The 22,606-nt window shown below is 46.0% G+C and overlaps 1 protein-coding gene across 2 annotated transcripts in view; it reads left to right on the forward strand.

Moving 5' to 3' along the window:
* UCHL5 (ubiquitin C-terminal hydrolase L5) overlaps positions 1–21,904 on the forward strand; it is a 147,692-nt gene extending 125,788 nt beyond the window's left edge. For both annotated transcript variants that reach the window (XM_068242671.1, XM_068242672.1), the window contains one exon: positions 21,441–21,904. In XM_068242671.1, coding sequence (XP_068098772.1) covers positions 21,441–21,482 — 42 coding nt within the window. In that variant the 3' untranslated portion in view covers positions 21,483–21,904. The remainder of the gene's footprint in view (positions 1–21,440) is intronic.
* The last annotated feature ends 702 nt before the right edge of the window (positions 21,905–22,606 follow it).

The raw sequence follows: 22,606 nt of genomic DNA on the forward strand, positions 1-22,606 counted from the left end.
TTTTAAGCATTGAGGACACCAGAAACTTTTGAATGTAGTTACTTTAAAATATCCAATTTAGGGCACATGCACGTGGATCTAAGATGGTGGCCCTGCTCTGAGCTCCGATTCTGGCTCCGAGGTTTTCCCCCAGCAGATGAGCTATATTTAGAGGGGATGCACAGCCAGAGCCACCCTGGGACAGATGGAGAGACTCCTGGACTGCGATAAGCAGTCTGTGGTGGAAAATGTGCACAGATTGATAGTCTCTGCTACTACAGAACTGAAAGCAGAAATAGTAGCAATAGGAGAGCGCACCAGCATGCAGGAGGACAAGACTGACGACATGAGCCGCCGCCATAGTGACCTGGAGAATGAACACATACAGACCCAGGCAGACATCAGGTACTTGAGAACAGCTCAGCAGGACATTGAAAACAGTCAGAATGTGGGCATTCTAGGAGTCCCTAATTCATTTTCCCCTGATCACCTCCATGACTGGAGGATTTCAGAGGTTTCTCTGTGGCAGATGGATTGGGCACCTAATGCTCTGGGCACTGCACAAAGGAATTTGTGACCCCTAAAAATGTGACACTTAGGGCCTGTTTCCACTACATGCAGCTTGGATGCAGAATAAATGCAAAAAAACTGACTCCAATGAATGCCTATGGGAAAATCTGCATCAGAAAAATCGCGTTTCATGGAAACAGGCCCATAGGCATTCATTGGAGTCAGTTTTTCTGCATCCAATCTGCGTGTAGTGGAAACAGGCCCTAAGGCTTCACTGCTATGAAAGCAAGGAAGCTCTACTGAATGTGACCAGAAATATGCAAAAGGTAGAATTCGAGGGCGAGACTTTGTCCATATACAATGATCTGTTATCTGTTACACTTGAGAAGTAGCGCTTTCTCAAGTGCTGAGAGAAGCCTGATTAAACTACAAGTGGGGGTTTCCCTTTAAGTTAATAGTAACAAAGAACTCTAGGGTGTTCATGCTTCAAGATTCGCATGATGCCTCTGACTTCCTGAAGAGACTGGGCCTTGAGGTGCCTGCTGCCCATCGGGGCCCACCTAGAAAAGCTCTTGATCCAGGCCTTGACCAGGATTCGCGTCTGAGGCAACGGTTAGCACTGGACTGGACTGTCCAAAAGTCTTGCAGGCATAGATCATGGGCCGCAGACTCCCTGTTCTCTTCCCCAATCCTTGTGCCTCGGAATCTTATAGAGGGAGACGGATTGTGATTTCCCAAATATGAGATCAGTGGGAAGGGAGCTGCCTTCTCCTCCATCAGTTTTATATCTGGGTTCCTTGACTCACCCGGATCACACTTGGATCGTTAGCCATGCTACCTCACGTTCTGCTCAGCTCCCTGGTTGTTCCTCCTTCAGAGGACCAGGAAGGCGTAGCAGAAACAGGCTCCATACAAAGCATGGTGTTAAATTGGTTTCACATGGTCGCATTATGCTTTATCTTTTTTTTCTGTTTTGTCATTTGATGTGTGCAGACAGGGCCGCCTTCAGGGGGGGACAGCTATCACTTCAGTGAGGGGCCCGGGGGCCCCCACTTAACACGCTGGCTCATCCACACTATAAGAAGCATCACTGCTCTGCTTATTCTGAGTATGGTTTAAAAAACTCAGCCTGGCCCTGCAGAGGAAATCGGGGTCCTTCAACATTGAAGTGTAGATCATGTTGTCCCGGGTATATGCAGAGCGCTGATGCTGTCATCATTATAGTGATGAATAGGCTGCAAGGCTTGGTGAGTCCAAGCTGTGTTGTGAAGATGGCGCCTGGTAACCCTTGCTGTACTGGGAAGGAGTGGACACACTCCTGGTCTGTGTGCCTGGTAACCCTTGCTGTGCTGGGAAGGAGTGGACACACTCCTGCCCTGTGTGCCTGGTAACCCTTGCTGTGCTGGGAAGGAGTGGACACACTCCTGCCCTGTGTGCCTGGTAACCCCTGCTGTGCTGGGAAGGAGTGGAGATGCTCCTTCCCTGTGTGCCTGGTAACCCGTGCTGTGCAGGAGTGGACAACTGGTAATCCCTGGTGTGCTGCCCTGTGTGTCTGGTAACCCCTGGTGTGCTGCCCTGTGTGTCTGGTAAAACCTGGTGTGCTGCACCGTGTGCCTGGATACTCCTGGTGTGCTGCCCTTTGTGTCTGGCAACCCTTGGTGTGCTGCCCTGTGTGTCTGGCAACCCCTGGTGTACTGCCCTGTGTGTCTGGCAACCCCTGGTGTGCTGCCCTGTGTGTCTGGCAACCCCTGGTGTGCTGCCCTGTGTGTCTGGCAACCCCTGGTGTGCTGCCCTGTGTGTCTGGCAACCCCTGGTGTGCTGCCCTGTGTGTCTGGCAACCCCTGGTGTGCTGCCCTGTGTGTCTGGCAACCCCTGGTGTGCTGCCCTGTGTGTCTGGCAACCCCTGGTGTGCTGCCCTGTGTGTCTGGCAACCCCTGGTGTGCTGCCCTGTGTGTCTGGCAACCCCTGGTGTGCTGCCCTGTGTGTCTGGCAACCCCTGGTGTGCTGCCCTGTGTGTCTGGCAACCCCTGGTGTGCTGCCCTGTGTGTCTGGCAACCCCTGGTGTGCTGCCCTGTGTGTCTGGCAACCCCTGGTGTGCTGCCCTGTGTGTCTGGCAACCCCTGGTGTGCTGCCCTGTGTGTCTGGTAACCCTTGCTGTGCTGCCCTGTGTGTCTGGTATCCCCTGGTGTGCTGCCCTGTGTGTCTGGCAACCCCTGGTGTGCTGCCCTGTGTGTCTGGCAACCCCTGGTGTGCTGCCCTGTGTGTCTGGCAACCCCTGGTGTGCTGCCCTGTGTGTCTGGCAACCCCTGGTGTGCTGCCCTGTGTGTCTGGCAACCCCTGGTGTGCTGCCCTGTGTGTCTGGCAACCCCTGGTGTGCTGCCCTGTGTGTCTGGCAACCCCTGGTGTGCTGCCCTGTGTGTCTGGCAACCCCTGGTGTGCTGCCCTGTGTGTCTGGCAACCCCTGGTGTGCTGCCCTGTGTGTCTGGCAACCCCTGGTGTGCTGCCCTGTGTGTCTGGCAACCCCTGGTGTGCTGCCCTGTGTGTCTGGCAACCCCTGGTGTGCTGCCCTGTGTGTCTGGCAACCCCAGGTGTGCTGCTCTGTGTGTCTGGCAACCCCAGGTGTGCTGCCCTGTGTGTCTGGCAACCCCTGGTGTGCTGCCCTGTGTGTCTGGCAACCCCTGGTGTGCTGCCCTGTGTGTCTGGCAACCCCTGGTGTGCTGCCCTGTGTGTCTGGCAACTCCTGGTGTGCTGCCCTGTGTGTCTGGCAACTCCTGGTGTGCTGCCCTGTGTGTCTGACAACTCCTGGTGTGCTGCCCTGTGTGTCTGGCAACTCCTGGTGTGCTGCCCTGTGTGTCTGACAACTCCTGGTGTGCTGCCCTGTGTGTCTGGCAACTCCTGGTGTGCTGCCCTGTGTGTCTGACAACCCCTGGTGTGCTGCCCTGTGTGTCTGGCAACTCCTGGTGTGCTGCCCTGTGTGTCTGACAACCTCTGGTGTGCTCCCCTGTGTGTCTGGTATCCCCTGGTGTGCTGCCCTGTGTGTCTGGTATCCCCTGGTGTGCTGCCCTGTGTGTCTGGTAACCCCTGGTGTGCTGCCCTGTGTGTCTGGCAACTCCTGGTGTGCTGCCCTGTGTGTCTGACAACTCCTGGTGTGCTGCCCTGTGTGTCTGGATACTCCTGGTGTGCTGCCCTTTGTGTCTGGCAACCCTTGGTGTGCTGCCCTGTGTGTCTGGCAACCCCTGGTGTGCTGCCCTGTGTGTCTGGCAACTCCTGGTGTGCTGCCCTGTGTGTCTGGCAACTCCTGGTGTGCTGCCCTGTGTGTCTGACAACTCCTGGTGTGCTGCCCTGTGTGTCTGGCAACTCCTGGTGTGCTGCCCTGTGTGTCTGACAACTCCTGGTGTGCTGCCCTGTGTGTCTGGCAACTCCTGGTGTGCTGCCCTGTGTGTCTGACAACCCCTGGTGTGCTGCCCTGTGTGTCTGGCAACTCCTGGTGTGCTGCCCTGTGTGTCTGACAACCTCTGGTGTGCTGCCCTGTGTGTCTGGTATCCCCTGGTGTGCTGCCCTGTGTGTCTGGTATCCCCTGGTGTGCTGCCCTGTGTGTCTGGTAACCCCTGGTGTGCTGCCCTGTGTGTCTGGCAACCCCTGGTGTGCTGCCCTGTGTGTCTGGCAACCCCTGGTGTGCTGCCCTGTGTGTCTGGCAACTCCTGGTGTGCTGCCCTGTGTGTCTGGCAACTCTTGGTGTGCTGCCCTGTGTGTCTGGCAACTCTTGGTGTGCTGCCCTGTGTGTCTGGCAACTCCTGGTGTGCTGCCCTGTGTGTCTGGCAACTCCTGGTGTGCTGCCCTGTGTGTCTGGCAACTCTTGGTGTGCTGCCCTGTGTGTCTGGCAACTCCTGGTGTGCTGCCCTGTGTGTCTGGCAACTCCTGGTGTGCTGCCCTGTGTGTCTGGCAACTCTTGGTGTGCTGCCCTGTGTGTCTGGCAACTCCTGGTGTGCTGCCCTGTGTGTCTGGCAACTCCTGGTGTGCTGCCCTGTGTGTCTGGCAACTCCTGGTGTGCTGCCCTGTGTGTCTGGCAACTCCTGGTGTGCTGCCCTGTGTGTCTGGCAACTCCTGGTGTGCTGCCCTGTGTGTCTGGTAACCCTTGCTGTGCTGCCCTGTGTGTCTGGTATCCCCTGGTGTGCTGCCCTGTGTGTCTGGTATCCCCTGGTGTGCTGCCCTGTGTGTCTGGTATCCCCTGGTGTGCTGCCCTGTGTGTCTGGTAACCCCTGGTGTGCTGCCCTGTGTGTCTGGTAACCCCTGGTGTGCTGCCCTGTGTCTGGTAACCCCTGGTGTGCTGCCTTGTGTGTCTGGAAACACCTGGTGTGCTGCCCTGTGTGTCTGGTAACCCCTGGTGTGCTGCCCTGTGTGTCAGGCAACCCCTGGTGTGCTGCCCTGTGTGTCTGGTAACCCCTGTGTGTCTGGTAACTCCTGGTGTGCTGCCCTGTGTGTCTGGTAACCCCTGGTGTGCTGCCCTGTGTGTCTGGTAACCCCTGGTGTGCTGCCCTGTGTGTCTGGCTTGCTCTGATGCCACAGGTATTGTGTATTTAGGAACAGAATACATGGAAGTTCACTATGGGAAGGTTATTACCTAATTCTAGATCTGCCTGGATATTGTATACTTATGAATCACCTACTATACAGCCTTATTATTCAGAGCCGACCATTAGGATGAATTCAGGACTTACGACCCCAGTAGGGATGGAGCAGGGGTCTTATAAATGTAGTCTGTGAAATATAAATGTGGGTTTTTTTCTATTTACAAAAGGCGGGAGGGTAGGCGAAGGGCCCAGGCCTGATGGTGTGTGAGGGGCCCAAGCATTTCTGAAGGCGGCATTGTGTGCAGAAATAGCTTTTATGTTTTATGAGTGCATATCGACCCTTATCCTCAAGGCCTCTCCCATTTCTAAGTACAAGATCCAGATGGCCTCCCTGCTCCTTAGGCGTCTACGATAGTAAAGGTACTATCTCTAAACATCAAAGGCTTATACTCTCCCCTTAAGCGACAATTGCTTTTTAAAGAAACAGAGGTTGCGGGTTGATATTTATTCATTTTTTTAAATGTTTTCATTATCCTAAGCTAAGTATTTCCCTGTTGTGAATTGTGCTTCTGGCCCTAGTAAGCGCGGGGGGGGGGGGGGGGAAGAGTAACTATCCCAATGAGGGAATATGTCCCATTCACTTTCACCCACTCCTGTACCAACCCTAAGGGATATTACATATTTTTTTACATTTTTTTTTTTTCAGGGGACGTTAGCTCAAACTGAGATAGTTTTGGGCAATATACAGTGGGATGCAAAAGTTTGGGCAACCTTGTTAATCATCGTGATTTTCCTGTATAAATCGTTGGTTGTTATCATAAAAAATGTCAGTTAAATATATCATATAGGAGAGACACACAGTGATATCTGAGAAGTGAAATTGATTTGCAGAAAGTGTGCAATAATTGTTTAAACAAAATAAGCCAGGTGCATAAATTTGGGCACCACAAAAGAGAAATGAAATCAATATTTAGTAGATCCTCCTTTTGCAGAAATTACAGCCTCTAAAACTCTTCTTGTAGGTTCAAATGAGTCTGGATTCTGCTTGAAGGTATTTTGGACCATTCCTCTTTACAAAAACATCTCTAGTTCATTCAGGTTTAATAGCTTCCGAGCATGGACAGCTCACTTTAACTTACACCACAGATTTTCACTTAAAATCAGGTCTGGGGACTGAGATGGCCATTCCAGAACGTTGTACTTGTTCCTCTGCATTAATGCCTTAGTGGATTTTGAGCAGTGTTTAGGGTCATTGTCTTGTTGAAAGATCCAGCCCTTTTGCAGCTTCAGCTTTGTCACTGATTCCTGGACATTGGTCTCCAGAATCTGCTGATTCTGAGTGGAATCCATGCGTCCCTCAACTTTGACAAGATTCCCAGTCCCTGCACTGGTCACACAGCCCGAAAGCATGATGGAACTACCACCATATTTTACTGTAGGTAGCAGGTGTTTTTCTTGGAATGCTGTGTTTTTCCTCCATGCATAACACCCCTTGTTATGCCCAAATAACTCAGTTTTTAGTTTTATCAGTCCACAGCACCTTATTCCAAAATGAAGCTGGCTTGTCCTAATGTGCTTTAGCATACCTCACACAGCTCTGTTTGTGCTGTGGGCGGAGAAAAGGCTTTCTCTGCATCACTCTCACATACAGCATCTCCTTGTGTAAAGTGCGCCGAATGGTTGAGCGATGCACAGTGGACTCCAGCTACAGCAAGATGATGTTGTAGGTCTTTGGTGCTGGTCTTTGGGTTGACTCAGACTGTTCTCACCATTCGTCGCTTCTGTTTATCCGAGATTTTTCTTGGTCTTCCACTTTGAGCCTTAACTTGAACTGAGCCTGTGGTCTTCCATTTCCTTAATATGTTCCTAACTGTGACAGACACCTGAAATCTCTGAAACAGCTTTCTGTATCCTTCCACTAAACCATGATAGTGAACAACCTTTGTCTTCAGGTCATTTGAGAGTTGTTTTGAGACCCCCATGTTTCTACTCTTCAGAGAAAATTAAAAGGGGAGGAAAACTTACAATTGACCCCCTTAAATACTTTTTCTCATAATTTGATTCACCTGTGTATGTAGGTCAGGGGTCACTGAGCTTACCAAGCCAATTTGAGTTCCAATAATTAGTTCTAAAGGTTTTGGAATCAATAAAATGACAACCGTGCCCAAATTTATGCACCTGCCTAATTTTATTTAAACAATTATTGCGCACTTTCTGTAAATCCAATAAACTTCATTTCACTTCTCAAGTATCACTATGTGTGTCTCCTATATGATATATTTAACTGACATGTTTTATCGTAACAACCAACGACTAATACAGGAAAATCATAACGAACAACGAGGTTGCCCAAACTTTCGCATTCCACTGTGTGCCCAATACTAATCAGCTACAGTTTCTGAATATTTTACAAAGGAAACTCCAGGCTGACTGCTGGCTTCTGGGCAGTGATTTTAATCTTGTTTTTTCCACTGTTTTAGACAGATCCACAGTCCCTCCTAAAGCTAAGTCTACACGTGCCGATGTATCTTATCAATTGAGCCGCTGATGCGGCTCGATTGATAATATCCAACAGGTCCGATCTCGCCGCTTCCGATACACCGCAAGCGGACAATAGCGGGGAATCGAGCGGGTATCGAATGTGACGCGGACGAGCAGGCAGGTACGCGGAAGAGTCGATCCGGCGGCTAATCGAGCCACCGGATCGCTCCGTGTAGATAGGGCACCAAACATCTCTGGGCAGGATTGGCTTTCTTTCCCAGGAATTTCAGAAATGGGTAAGGGACAGCACCTGGTTGTTTTATGGAGGCTGAACCACCCTGTCAATATAGTTTCTATTCCAATCCTCATAGTATCTTTAGCAGACTTGATTATTTTCTCACATCAAACTTCTTATACGCAAAGTAACCCAGGTCAAAATCCTGTGGTCCGATCACGCACCAATTACAACAGAAATAGATTGTAGCACTAAAATTAGAAGCCCTTTCCATTGGCAACAAAAAAAGTAGAGTAATAATTCCCCGGCTTCTTAAGGAATCTCGTTCACTATTCGTACTATCTCCGACAAAGGTCCGATACGCGTCAGATAGGCGCAGAGCTGGGCCTCATTGTGCGGACATTCCCATCCCCGAGGTGAGTGGTTATTTTGCATATGCTGATATGTGCACATTGGTGTATGGATAAGATATGTTTTGAGTGATTTATTGCAACGCCACTCTGGTTTGTATTACAGCCTATGTATATATTTTTTGGCATTGTGTATTGTCAAGGAATCCCCCTTTATTCCCCGAGGGTTGACTGTGTATTTTACATTTGGTGTGTCGTTGTGAGAGAACGCGGAAAAGCCGCCTTATGTACTGATAGCAAGGCGGCTGGTTCTGCGTCCAGTGCGGCGGTTTGCACGCAGCAGCATGCGTCTGGTGTGGCTGGGTCTGTTAGTTCACACAGATTCAGGAATACGCGCGCGTGTTGAGAGGCAGAACTTTTATGGCGGCCAGGGGGGGAGGGGGATCGGCTGACCAGGCTGGTCAGCTGACCTCAGAGCTAGTAACCATTGGTCCATCACTTAAGGGTGGTGCCAGAGGGCGCTGCTCTATATATAGTTGCTGCTGGTCAGTCACAAGTGGTCTGCCGTTGCGAACACTACGTGGAAGCACTCAGACCTTAGTCAGATCCAACAGTGTGTTTGAACCAGGAGGACCTGGGAATTCACACTGAGCCAGATTACTTGTGTTATTATTCTGTTATACTTCAGACTAGTTCCAGGGTGTAGAGACCACGGACCTCACACCCAAGATTAGGGAACTTGTGTTATCATTCTGTGTTACTTCAGACTAGTTCCAGGGTGTAGAGACCACTGACCTAACACCCAAGACTAGGCATTGTTTGATATCTGTTATGACCTATTGCTTTCCTGACTATCCCTCCGCTCTCTGATTCGGTACCACGCACATCTGATTATCCGTTGCCAGCCCTGCCTGCCTTGGATACCGAATCAGCCTTCTGTCTTTGTACCTTATCTGTCCGTGTGTTGCCGACCTGGCTTGCCCGACCTCGAGAGCGATCTCTCCCCTTTAGGAGATAGTCTCCAGATCAGCTTGTGACAGCCACCTTCAGATGTCACTCACTCACTGGCCCTTCCTACCTTCAGCCTGAGACTCCACCCCTTGGAAGGTCTCAGGCTGCTGGAGGGTTCTTGTGCTTCTCTAAAGAGCAGTATTTCCCATACTGCCAAGGACCACCTGCTCATCAGGTGGTTTACTCAGTTATTACTGTTGCACCAAACACTCACGATATATACAGGTGTCCAGAGGTTAGTACTAGATCGGTATTATTGGTGATTCTGCACATCATCAATAATCAGGTATATATCTGTATTCTTGGTGATGCTGCAGATCACCAATAATCAGATTCTCTGTGTGCTGACACCGATCGTTACAGTCATATGATAGATTACCCCGCACTCTGGGTTACCCAGCGACTGTGTTTGCTTTTAATTGGTTTTTATTGCATATTCCTTAAATAAAGATTATTATTGTTATTATTCATATATACGGAGCTGGGTTGATTTTTGACTTTATATGTCATGGACGTCTTTTGTTTATTGCAGCCCTATCCATTGGCAGTTTAATGAATCTCTCTTAAAAGATGAGGTGATAAACAATATAATAAAAGAGGGGAGTACTTCATGATCAACAAGGAGTCTGTTCACAGCCCATCTGTGCTATGGGAGGCTCATAAGGTAGTTATCAGGGGTGCTTTGATTATGGAGGCAGTCCAGAAAAAGAGAAACGATTCAGCCATCCTTGAATGGAGGATACAAACATTAAGGAATGCGGAAGGAAGATGCAAACATTTCCCCTCAAAGGTTAACTATAGATCATGGCAACCAGCTATGGCAAAGGTACATGATCTTCAAGTTACTACAGGTGAGAAAGCCATGGCTCGGATGAAACAATTGTTCTTATATAGAGGTAATAAACGCCACACTATACTAGCTATAAAACAGAGGGACTTTAAAGAGAATCTGTATTGTTAAAATCGCACAAAAGTAAACATACCAGTGCGTTAGGGGACATCTCCTATTACCCTCTGTCACAATTTCGCCGCTCCTCGCCGCATTAAAAGTGGTTAAAAACAGTTTTAAAAAGTTTGTTTATAAACAAACAAAATGGCCACCAAAACAGGAAGTAGGTTGATGTACAGTATGTCCTCACATAGAAAATACATTCATACACAAGCAGGCTGTATACAGCCTTCCTTTTGAATCTCAAGAGATCATTTGTGTGTTTCTTTCCCTCTGCAGCTATCATCCACTGAAGTGTCAGGCTGTTTCTTCCTGCAGAGTGCAGACAGCTCTGCCTGTATGTAATTCCTCAATATGTGAAAGCCCAGCCAGCTCAGAGGAGGATTTATCCAGCTTGTAAAAGAAAAGAGAGAAGCTGTCCTAATCTAAATAATACACAGGCAGTGTGCATAGAGGGGCCTGGAAGGGGGAGTTCATAGCAGAACCACAACACTGAAGAACTTGGCAGCCTTCCAGACACAGGCTGACAAGTCTGACAAGAGAGAGATAAGTTGATTTATTACAGAGATGGTGATAGTAGAACGTGCTGCAGTAAGCCAGAACACATTATAATAGCTTTTGGAACTTGTAGGATGATAAAAAACAGGATGCAATTTCTGTTACGGAGTCTCTTTAAGAAATAGAGGGCGATGCACGCAGTAACCGATAAAAAGGGAGTTACATCTGCAGGCCAGGCCCATATAGCGAAGGCTTTCAAAGCTTACTATACCAAATTATATAACATCCCTCCTGCAGGCCAAGTAGATGAGATCAGTTCTAAGATGAAAGGATTTTTAGGTGGGTTTGGAATCCCCACACTTATGGAAGAACAGCTGGAAGAGCAAAACACACCTGTTTTGGAGAGTGAGATCTGAGCGGTCATTAAAAGGAACCTAAACTGAGGAGATGGATTTTCCTTTTAAAATAATACTAGTTGCCTGACTCTCCTGCTGATCCTGTATCTCTAATACTTTTAGCCACAGCCCCTGAACAAGCATGCAGATCAGGTGCTCTGACTGGAGTCAGACTGGATTAGCTGCATCCTTCAGGTGTGTGATTCAGCCACTACTGCAGCGGAAGAGATCAATTGTTTTAAAGGAAACATCCATATCCCTCTCAGTTTAGGTTCACTTTAAGGCTTTGCTCTCTAGAAAGGCCCCAGGGCCTGACTGTTTTTCATATGCTTACTATAAAAAATTCTCATTTCCCTATATGGTGAAAATGTTTAAAGGAACTCCGAGGAGTAAATAAAAACAAAATCGGAACCTACCTGGGGCTTTCTCCAACCCACCGTAGGTCGGGAGGTCCCCCGGCGTCCTCCTGGCTCATCTTCAGGTCCCTCCACAGAAATCACGACCGGCGACACCGGGGCCGAGTGTCGGGCTGACACTTCCTGAACGGCCGCGCTCGTCGTCATCACGCCGGCCGGTGTGACAGTACTGCGCATGCGCGGTCTTCTAACTGTAAACCGCGCATGCGCAGTACTGTCACGTCGGCCGCCGTGATGACACGAAGCGGCCGGTGTGATGACGACTAGCGTGGCCGTTCAGGAAGTGTCAGACCGACACTCGGCCCCGGTGTCGCCGGTCGTGATTTCCGCGGAGGAAAAGGGAGAGGAGCCAGGAGGACGCCGGGGGACCTCCCGACCTACGATGGGCTGGAGAAAGCCCCAGGTAAGTTACTATACTAGCTACACTGGGGGCAACTATATTATGGGCAACTATACTATCTATACTGGGGGCAACTATACTACCTATACTGGGGGCAACTGTACTACCTATACTGGGGGCAACTGTACTACCTATACTGGGGACAACTATAATACCTATACTGGGGACAACTATAATAGCTACCAATGCTGGGTGCAACTTCATTACATATACTGGGACAACTATGCTACCTATACTGGGGGCACCAATACCTGGCATTACCTGCTGTGGTGCATTTAGTATGCCGCACTCACTCCTTTCCTTTGGGGGGGTCGTCTTATAATAACCAGCCCCGGGTGTCATATGCCCTAGGTATGCCAATGCCCAGAGCCCACCAGGAAACTTTTGATCGCAGAGCCTTCTGTCATCCTGCTCCTACATTATGGGACTCCTTACCTCAGGAAGTCAGGATATCTCTATCTCTGGATGTGTTTAAATCTAGACTGAAAACCCACCTGTTCAGTTTGGCATTTGTATATAATTTTTGTTGTGTTAATACGTCATCCTATTACCAATTACTGAATCTGAGAGAGCCTAAGCGCTTTGAGACCTATGGGAGAAAAGCGCTATAGAAATGTTATTGGTACTGTTACTTGATCTCCATTTATAATTGTAGGTAGTATGGGGTTTAGTCTATTAGCTAAAATCTTTGTATATATTTCATGATCTGAATCAATTAATGAGATAGGGCGATCGCTACGAACATCCGGCAGGTCTTTGCCCTCTTTATGTATCATAATGCTGTTTTAAGATTTCATAGTGGGTGGAATAATTTGTCCATTAAGAAAGTCATTAAAGGGACTCTGAGGAGTAAATAAAAACAAAATTGGAACTTACCTGGCTTTCTCCAGCCCACCGTAGGTCAGGAGGTCCGCTGCGATCAAAAGATTCCTGGTGGGCTCTGGGCATTGGCATACCTAGGGCATTTGACACCTGGAGCTGGGTATTATAAGACGAACCCCCTCCAAAAAAGGAAAGGAGTGAGAGTGGCATACTAAATGCACCACAGCAGGTAATGCCACGTATTGGTGCCCCCAGTATAGGTAGCATAGTTGTCCCAGTATATGTAATGAAGTTGCACCGAGCATAGGTAGCTACTATAGTTCTCCCCAGTATAGATAGTATAGTTGCCCCCAGTATAGATAGTATAGTTGCCCGTAATATAGTTGCCCCCAGTGTAGCTAGCATAGTTGCCCCCAGTGTAGCTAGTATAGTTGCCCCAGGAGTGGGAAGCAGCGCAAGGAGGAGGGACAGCAGGGAAAGCGTCGGGGAGGGAGGCCAAACCCCTCCCCCCTCCTTCTGCACTAATTCCCCCCCCCCCCGAATATGCAGGCGGAGAACAACTCGACTGTCTTCTACGTTCTAAGCGCTGGAACGCAGCGTCACCTTCGCCACAGGTCTCCACCTTCGACATTGCTCACTGTGCTTCCGCTAATGAGGAAGCACAGTGGGCGGCATTGAAGGCGGAGACCTGTGGCGACAATGACATTGTGCTCCAGCGCTTGGGATGCAGAAGTCAGGTGAGTTATTCTCTGCCTGCGGGCCACATATCTGGAGGGGGAGAGTGCCGAAAGAGGGGACCCAGGTGAGGGAGGCGGCCCCTCCCTGCCGCTGTTCCCACTGCCCCTCCTTCTTGCGCTGCTTCCCTTCCTGCTCATGGACTCTGTGGGAGCCTTTTGTGACACCCCTCAGTCACCCGGTGCACCACGCCCATTGGTGCCCAATGGTAGGAACACCCCTGATTCTGGATATGACTACGTTATTTGAATCTGTGGATCATTATGAAACATCAGGTGGGAGATAATACACCAAACACTTAGTCCAGAGGGACAAACCCTATTGGCAAAAAATACAAGAGATAACGCGCATGGGGGGGGAGTCTATGAATATGACACACCCCAGGTGGTGTCCTGTCAATGCTTGGAGACCCTATACATACTGTGGAGGTCCTTGCTTATCCCCCAGTGACCATGTTCTTACAGAGGGCACTGGTGTAGCTATCCCACAGTAGGGTCTATAGGACACCCTCAATAGTCAAGACAACGGTTCAGGTGAAAATGTCGACTCTGTTCTCGCATCTGCTGGTAGAATTGCGAGTGGCAGGGTCACACCATGTCTGGTTTACACCTGTTACCACATGCAAATAGCATTAGGACATACAAAGTGTTGGTGCTATATACACAGTGCTGCAATATGGAACTTTGACATGTTTCACCCAACGGCTTTTTCAAAAAGTGCTATAAATATATACAGTAAATATACAATGTACACACCCCCACCAATCACAGCATGTCCACCCAAGAAATAGCCCAAGTCAGAGCTGTGTTGCCCTGTTCAGTGTAGGATTACAGTATATACTGGAGGGAGGAGGGTGGTATCCAGCGAGGAGGCGTGTTTGTTAATTGATTTCCAATTATGCATACCTTACTCGGGGTTAGCTGCTTTAACCCTCTACTATCTCACGGTCATTGCTCAGCCCCGCATTATGTTTTACCTCTTTCGGTTTAGACGTCGGTCCCATCGGCGTATCGCTTCCGCCTGGACCCCTGACGTCACATCCTGTTTGCGGTAGTTGGCGTAGTAACCGCCCGGCATAGCGTGGGCCACGTCCCGGCTTTCCCATCGCTATGTCACATCCTATTTTCTGCGGTTGGCATGACAACGAGCGTAGCATCGTCCGCGTCCCCGCTCTACTTTCTACATGTACGGCTCACTCACAGGGGTGGTGTTATTCCAGATTCCACCCCCTGGTTGCCAGGTTGCACTGTATGCCACAACATTTTTTGCATAATTGCCGCATCCAGTAGACACAACATTTTTGTCGGTCTACAGCGCGGCGTCTCAATATATAGCACAATTGTGCAGTCCGTGGGGGTATAAGACTGCACATGCAATCAATGTGAATTGAGAGCTTAAGTGTGCAGCTTATTGTACGATAACACGTAGATATAAATACAACACAGTAATGACAATACGAGAGAAAGGGAAACATACACATAGCCTGATACCATTGTATACCATTGTATAAATATAAAGGGAGATTTTATCTCCTAGATGTTATATTTGAGATTCACTGTCCAGCTGTTGCATAAAATTGTTTGCAAACAATTGTATGCAACGTCTGTATGGTGTGTAATAGCATGCAAATTTTTGAGCTATGCATAGATGTGGGATCTGCCACAGAGGCTGCTGATGTACATTTATTGATGCACCGAGCACTAGTGGAGTCGTTATCAGAGTACCACAGCCATCTCGGGCTTAGCTCATCTACAGCTGCATTCTACATCTGCCATCCCTAAAGTTTCTGACATTAGAGAAAACATGCTAGATTAAAATCTTAGTTGAGCCCCTTGGGGGCAATATACCTCTGTGGCAGATCCCACATCTATGCATAGCTCAAAGATTTGCATGCTATTGCACGCCATATAGACGTTGTATACAATTGTTTGCATACAATTTTATGCAACAGCTTATGCAACAGCTGGACAGTGATCTTAAATATAACGTCTAGGAGATAAAATCTCCATTTATATTTATACATGCGTATCAGGATATGTGTATGTTTCCCTTTCTCTCTTCTTCAGTGTTGCTTGCGAATTTTCACCCAAGTCATTTTCGCATCAAAAATCCCATTTTCGAATTCGGCGAATTTTTGCGAAAATCTTCAGAAATATTTGCGTTTTCGACCAGCAGCGAAAATTACAGAAACTTTGCTGTATGTGGACGCTTCTGCCCCTATGCGGAAAAATTTCCACAATAATCCGCTAAATATGCGCATGGGTGAAATAATACATGCTTACATTCCACCTTCTAATGCGGAATTGTATACGTATAGAAGGGCAATAATTCTGCGCATGCGCAATGATACGTATAGACGCAGTTACCGCACGCGTAGTTGACTTCGCAATACATACGTCAACTACGCATAGTGGGCGAAGCTTCGCATAGCGGTACTACAACTACGCGGAAATATGTACGCGATGAACTACGAATTTAACGCGAAAATAACGGACATTAGGCTAAAATTAACGTGAAAATATTCGATTGAAAATTCGCCTGTTGAAAAGAAATTAGTGCTTTTTTCTGCGAAAAGAATTTTTGCATTTTTGCTCATCACTACTCGTATTGTCATTACTGTGTTGTATTTATATCTGTGCATGTTATTTTAGCCCATAAAAACGAGTTATCTCTTGCATTTTTTTTGCAAGTGTTTGATATATTTTTCCCTGGCATTCCACTCAGAGAGTTGGAGATAATACACATCGGGCTATTGATATTATAGACTGGGTGGGAGCGATGGAAAGACCTTCTCTGCTCATGAGGTTGGATGCAGAGAAGGCCTTTATATTCGGAGAGGAGGAGGAGAGTGCCGGCACTGCTGTCATTCACTTTATTCAAAGCTCCATTACATAATACAGTACATATACATGCATTAAAAATTGCCAAACATACCGAAGATGACTGTGGATAGGTGCGGTGGGTGCAGGGGGTGAAGAGGCTCTTGCACACTGAAGACGCACAGCATCCATACCTAAGTCTGTAACTGTTCTGCCGCCCCCTCCCCTTCTCCCTATATGGAAGATGGCTGCTGCAGTGCCAGCATTTCTGCCTCTTTTTCTCTATGGTGTTTTAGGAGGCCTTTGACAGGATCTCCTGGCCGTACCTTATAGAGGTGCTCCAGCGCTTTGGTTTCTCTGGTCTCAGTCTCTCTGCCATCAGGGGACTCTACAATAATCTACAGGCTAAGGTCTGTGTTCCCTTAACTGAATCTTCCAGATTGGATCTTTCTGATGGCACTTGGCAGGGGTGTCCTCTTTCACCCCTGTTGTTTGCTCTGTGCATTGGGCACCTAACTATTGCTATTATGGAAGCGAAGGACATCAAGAGTAAGCTTATGTAAGAGGGAGTATAAACTATCCCTCTTTGCCGATGATGTGCTCCTGACTACAGTATGTCCTCCCCTATACTCTTCCCAACTTCTTTAAAAGACCACTATCGCAAAAAATTGTAAAAGTTAAAATACATGCTAACATATACAAATAAGAAGTACAGTTGTGTTCAAAATTTTTCGCTGAAAGACACTTGAGTCAAGCTATACTTCACGTTTAAAAGCTGTTATAACTGAAAAAGGATGTTGTACTAAGTACTAAGAATGAATGTCACTTGGGGATTGAATAAAACTGATGATGATGTGAGCACAGAAAAGACATTTGTGGTTATTTCATTATAAATGTTATGTTAGATTTGTCTGACTTACAAGTGCCTCTTTGATTTAATTGTAAGCAAGATGACTGAAATGATCAAAATCAATGTCAAACTGGCCAAAACACTCAATTTCAGTGGGGGTTGAATAATTTTGAACACAACTGTATGTTTCCTCCAGAGTAAAATGAGCCATAAATTACTTTACTCCTATATTGTTGTCACTTACAGTAGGTAGTAGAAATTTGACAGAACCAACACGTTTTGAACTAGTCCATATTTTCATGGGGATTCTCAGCAAGACTTTTATTCTTTATAAAGACATTCTCTGAAAAGGATTTATACAATGATTCTGGCCAGACTCCCTGTTGCTAATTTTTTTGGAAGTTGGACAGAGCAACTGCCATTCACTAAGTGCTTTTGAAACTTAACAAAACCCTGAGAATCCCCCATGAGGAAAATGAGCTAGTCGAAACATGTCGGTTCTGTCTGATTTCTACTACCAGTAGTGACAGTAACATAGGAGACAGGCAATTTACAGCTCCTATTACTCTGGAAAAAACGCACTTCTAATTTGTATGTGTTTACATGTATTTTAAATTGTATTATTTTTGCTATAGTGGTCTTTTAAGCTGATACAAGTCTTTGAATTCTTCTCAGGGTTCAAGATCAACCCAGACAAAACGGAAGCCTTTACCTATAATATGCCTCCAAAAGATCTGCAGACATTGCAGGATAGCTTCCATTTTAACCACTGAACGCCAGCCCATTTGTGGCGTTAAGCGGGTGCGTGTGCGGTTTATCAAAAGGGGAGCTTATATATAAGACGAGCCTCAATGCAATTATATTTACATGGTGTATTTGGCATAGAGCCCGCCATATACTGTGTATACCCTATCCCAGCCTCCATGACAGTTAATTCGCCTACGAGGTAACCCAGCTTTTCCTCAAAATTCCTTGACTACGTATAGCAGCCTACTAGTTGCCTGGACCAAGTCTCTTGACAGATTTATATGACACGTTACTGACTAAAATGTTAACGTTCTCACAGCTACAAGCGAAATTCTCGATCCCTCATCAAAAATGTTATGAATACCTGCAGGTCAGGTCTTACACACTTTTAGAACTGGGCATTGCAACGCTTCCTATCCATGCTGCATGCAAAACCATATTGATAGAGCCGGATAGAGAACCAGGTCTGATCTGGAGACTATAATTGGTCTGGTCGATACCAGGCCTAACTTCCTTTGTTAAACATAAATATATGCTGGAATAGGAAACCAAATTGAATGAGTCATTAGACTTAACAGATTGGGAGGATATTTGGATGAATGCTTGCGAGTACTGTACACATCTGTACACAAACTAAGGAAAACATTTATAAAATGATGTATGGTGAGGAAGGCACTACTGAACCTATTTTCTGGTTTTGCCCACATGTCCAGATTTTCTAGGAATCAGTACAATCATTTAATCCATCAGGTGATTTTGAAACTTATCCGTTTAGACCCCTGGATCTATCTTATGGGAAAACCAAAAGGGGTGTTGAGATCCCACACACAGAAGATGCTTAAACATGTCCTGAATGCAGCCTGGTTATCTATAGCTGCGTATATTTGTTTCCCATTATTTGTTTTGTACTATGTACAGCGCTATGGAAGATGTTGGCGCCAGGGGCGTAGCAATAGGGGTTGCAAAGGTAGCCACTGCATCGGGGCCCTTGGGCCAGAGGGGCCCCGGAGGGCCCTCCCTCATTTACAGCATTAGCTCTTTATTGGTCCTGTGCTCATAATAATCACTTCTATAGGTACTTTGAGTAGTGGTAATTAACAAACTGTTCCCCATTCCCTTCTTGCACCTCTGACACTGTAGTTGCCATTGGCAGGTTTTGGTGCGCCGTATAGAGTGCTTGAGGGGGGCCCCATTGTAAAACTTGCATCGGGGCCCCCAACTCCGTAGCTACGTCACTGGTTGGCGCTATATAAATAAAAAATAATAATGATAATGTTGTCTTCATATTATTCCAACTGAATATAGGGTTTACATGATTTGAAAATCTTTGCTTATATTTACATTTTACAGTTTGTATGCACAAAAGTAACTTATCTGTCATTCAAAAATAGTGCAGCAATCACATAATTGGTAAAACTCGCCTTTATTATTGACGACAGGTCCCATCTACTAAACGTGGTGAGCTTTGTAACCATTTCAGACATAGCCACTAATCCGTAAGCTGTCTAATGTCAGAAAATGACATGCTGCTTTCCATAAATTTGTGTGGAAAGATGCAAAACCTAGAATAGCCAGGCAGGAATTTATATAACCAAGGAAAACATGCCGTATTTTACTAACACCTCATTAGAAGAGGAAGTGGTAAAACTTTGGTCTCTACTACGTTTAAGCTATCCCACCTTTTTTCAAACGTAAGGTAGAACATCTTAGACATTAAAGTGAAACTCCACTATTAATGAAAATTGTAGATTTGCAGTGTTAAAACTTCTTTCCTTTTCAATTTACAGCCACCTATACATTTTCAAAACTGACTGCAGCTGAAATGCCACTGCTTTGCAAATCTGGAATCTGCAGTCACATTGTGCTTTTACTTATAAACTTTTCGGGTTCTGGCCGTAATAAGGTTATACGTTTTCGGGTTCTGGCCGTAACATATTTTAACTTTAAAGTGTACCCGAGCCAAAGCTCGGGTACAAAATCAGATGCTTACTTTAAGAGATGGAAGCCTCAGGATCCTATTGAGGCTTCCCTCGCTACTCCGTTGTCCCCCGTCGCTGAGCGCGGCCCCCCGAAAGACAAGGCAATGATTGTGTAATACTGTCATACCGTGTGATATTTTATATTTTTTGAGACGGTTATCATACCGTCATATTTTATACCCTTTCAACCCTAATCTGCTGTATGCTTGTTCAGGGTCTATAGTTAAAAGTATAAGAGGCAGATAATCAGCAGGATAGCCATGCAACTGGTATTGCATAAAAGGAAAAAATAAATAAATATGACAGCCTCCATAGCCCTCTTGCTATAGTTGTCCTTTAAGGGCCTAAGCAAACTGTTGGGTTGGTCTGTAATGCAGGTGATCGTGTATTTTACGGAAAAGCATAGCACCTGTATTTGCCCTCCGCTGCTGCGCTGGCCCTATTCAACTAGTCTGAATGGGGCAGCGCTGCGTTGCACACAAAATTGCTTGCTGCAGTGTATTATCAGAACACACTTCTGTACATCACATAAGTGTGCCCATCAGACAGAGTTGTCTGTGCACTGTCTGATGTCCCTGCGTATCACACTGATGCTCAGGCTCTGTGATGTGTGCATCACCATGTTTGCATGAAACCACAAGTTAATGCAGAATTCTTTCAATGATTAACACTGTTGTAGAAAGATTATTTTTTTTGTTGTTGATAGAGGTATTGTACTTTCTTTATCCCTCATGATGATAGGGAAGAACTTTATTATTTCTAAACAAGTAAATTCTAACACACTTTCTAAAATATGAAATGTTAGAATTTGTGTAATTGTATATTATCTGTTAAAATGCCAACAAAAAAATAGGGAAAATCAGATGTAAATAAAAAATTGATGCTTGAATATTCTGTGATGATGCTTTGGATTTTTCCTATAACAATTCTGAGCTGTTTTTTTTTTTCATTTTTTTTTCATGTATACTGCATCTAAGAAAGCAAGAGAAGGGGAAGCTAGGCAGACCCAATCTTCCTGGCAATCATTCTCTTGCCATGACATCACTGAATTCTGAAAATGTTTCTCTACTCGCTTGTTTTAGGTCTTGCGGGATGCATATGACACCCAGGAAACTTCCAACTTAAAAAGCATCATCCCCTTCACGTTAATTTTTGCACTCCTCAAATGAATATCAAACTAAATATAAGACTTCCTTCTAAGTAGCATTACTTGGCAGCCTTCAGAGCTGCTCAGTGAAAGATCAGTGAGCTCTGGCAGGTCATCTGCACTGACAAGGGAGTAAGACGTTTTGATGCCTTGTGTGTACATTGATCCAAGCATTAGAGTGTACCAGTAGCAGGGGTAATTACACTGGAATTTAAAATGCACCTGTCCTGAGGCAAAGCTACCAAAGATAAGTACTGAAGTATGTTCATGCTGGATTCACATACCTCTGTCCATTGTCCATTCCTCTCCACATTCTCCCCCTTTTACCCGGGGTCCTATCGGACCAGTATCAGTGAATTAGCCGTATTATACATGCATTTGCAGTGAGAGCATTTCTGGTAACCAAGCCAGTTTTGCAGGATCATGCATGTTCTTCAATGGTCTCCAGCCCTGAAGTACCTTTGCAAACTGTGTCCTAAAATACATGGCAAAAAGTCCTAAAATGTTAATTTGACATGCACTGATTTTTCTTATTTTTCTGTTTAGGCCAAAGAAAAGCAGACAAGAAGAGCACAAGAAGCAAAATAACAATTTTTGCTGGATGGAAAGAGTGAGTTAAACCATGCTTCTAGCTTCAGACGAGATTACATCACCCATCAAGGATTTTCATATTCTGCAAACTCAGTGCAAATGCTTCAATTTGTTTATATACATATTTATCATCATTTGAGTACTCACCGTTTAGACATATTTACAGTAAATACAGATGGTCATGTACAGATTGTATTAAAATCTATAAATATAGCAGATGATGTATGGGTAGTTGTCTTTTATTATTACTCATACCTCTATTGCAATCAAAAATATTATTTTGCTTCCAAATAGATAAAAAACATTGTTTTTTTGTATTCATATTTTAATGTGTAATTTTGTAATGTCACAGACTATAGTTATTTCAATAATCTTGTGGATTGTACACATTCAGATCTGATAAATTGCTATACAATGTTGCATTCTCTTCGTAATTTTTTGATGTTGTTGTTAAATTTGTGTGGCTTGGTGTCCCTAAGTCTACTTTAACACTGAGGGGGTTGCATTGCGCTCCCTGTAAAAGCAGGATCACAACAGAATGGAGGGGCAAGTCCCATTGCATGTTATGCATGCGTTGCAATGCATATAGTACTTAGAATGTATGCTTCACTGCAGCTGTTAACATGCATGTTATGTGGTACTGCACTGCATGCATCACGTTATTGCCAACGGACTCGTTGCACCACACTGCTAACGTGCCAATGTAAATGTACTATTACAATATACTGTAATTGCATCACTTAGCAATGGGATTATATTGTCAATGTATGAAAGTAGCCTAAGGGCCCATTCACACTTGCGTGTTTTGCAGGAGTGATTTTTCTGCGATTTCACACGGAAAAATAACTGAACACTGTGGTGATTTTTCCGCAGGCGACGCATTTGCGATTTGCAGCGATTAGCGCAAAGAGCCCAAGCAAGAACGGGCCCATAGGATTTTATTACACTAGCGTTTTTAAAAAGCGCTAGCGTTTGAGCGTTTTGCCGAAATTGCGGCAAAACGTTCTAGTGTGAATGGGCCCTAACTGTTAACTCGCCAGCATTTAAACCCAGCATATATACCTGTCGCTAAGCCCCAGACTGTAGTAGCCCCTAACTGCTAACCTTCCCTCTTACCAATA

Source organism: Hyperolius riggenbachi, chromosome 6 (assembly GCF_040937935.1).
Source record: "Hyperolius riggenbachi isolate aHypRig1 chromosome 6, aHypRig1.pri, whole genome shotgun sequence".
In the NCBI taxonomy this organism is placed as follows: Eukaryota; Metazoa; Chordata; class Amphibia; order Anura; family Hyperoliidae; genus Hyperolius; species Hyperolius riggenbachi.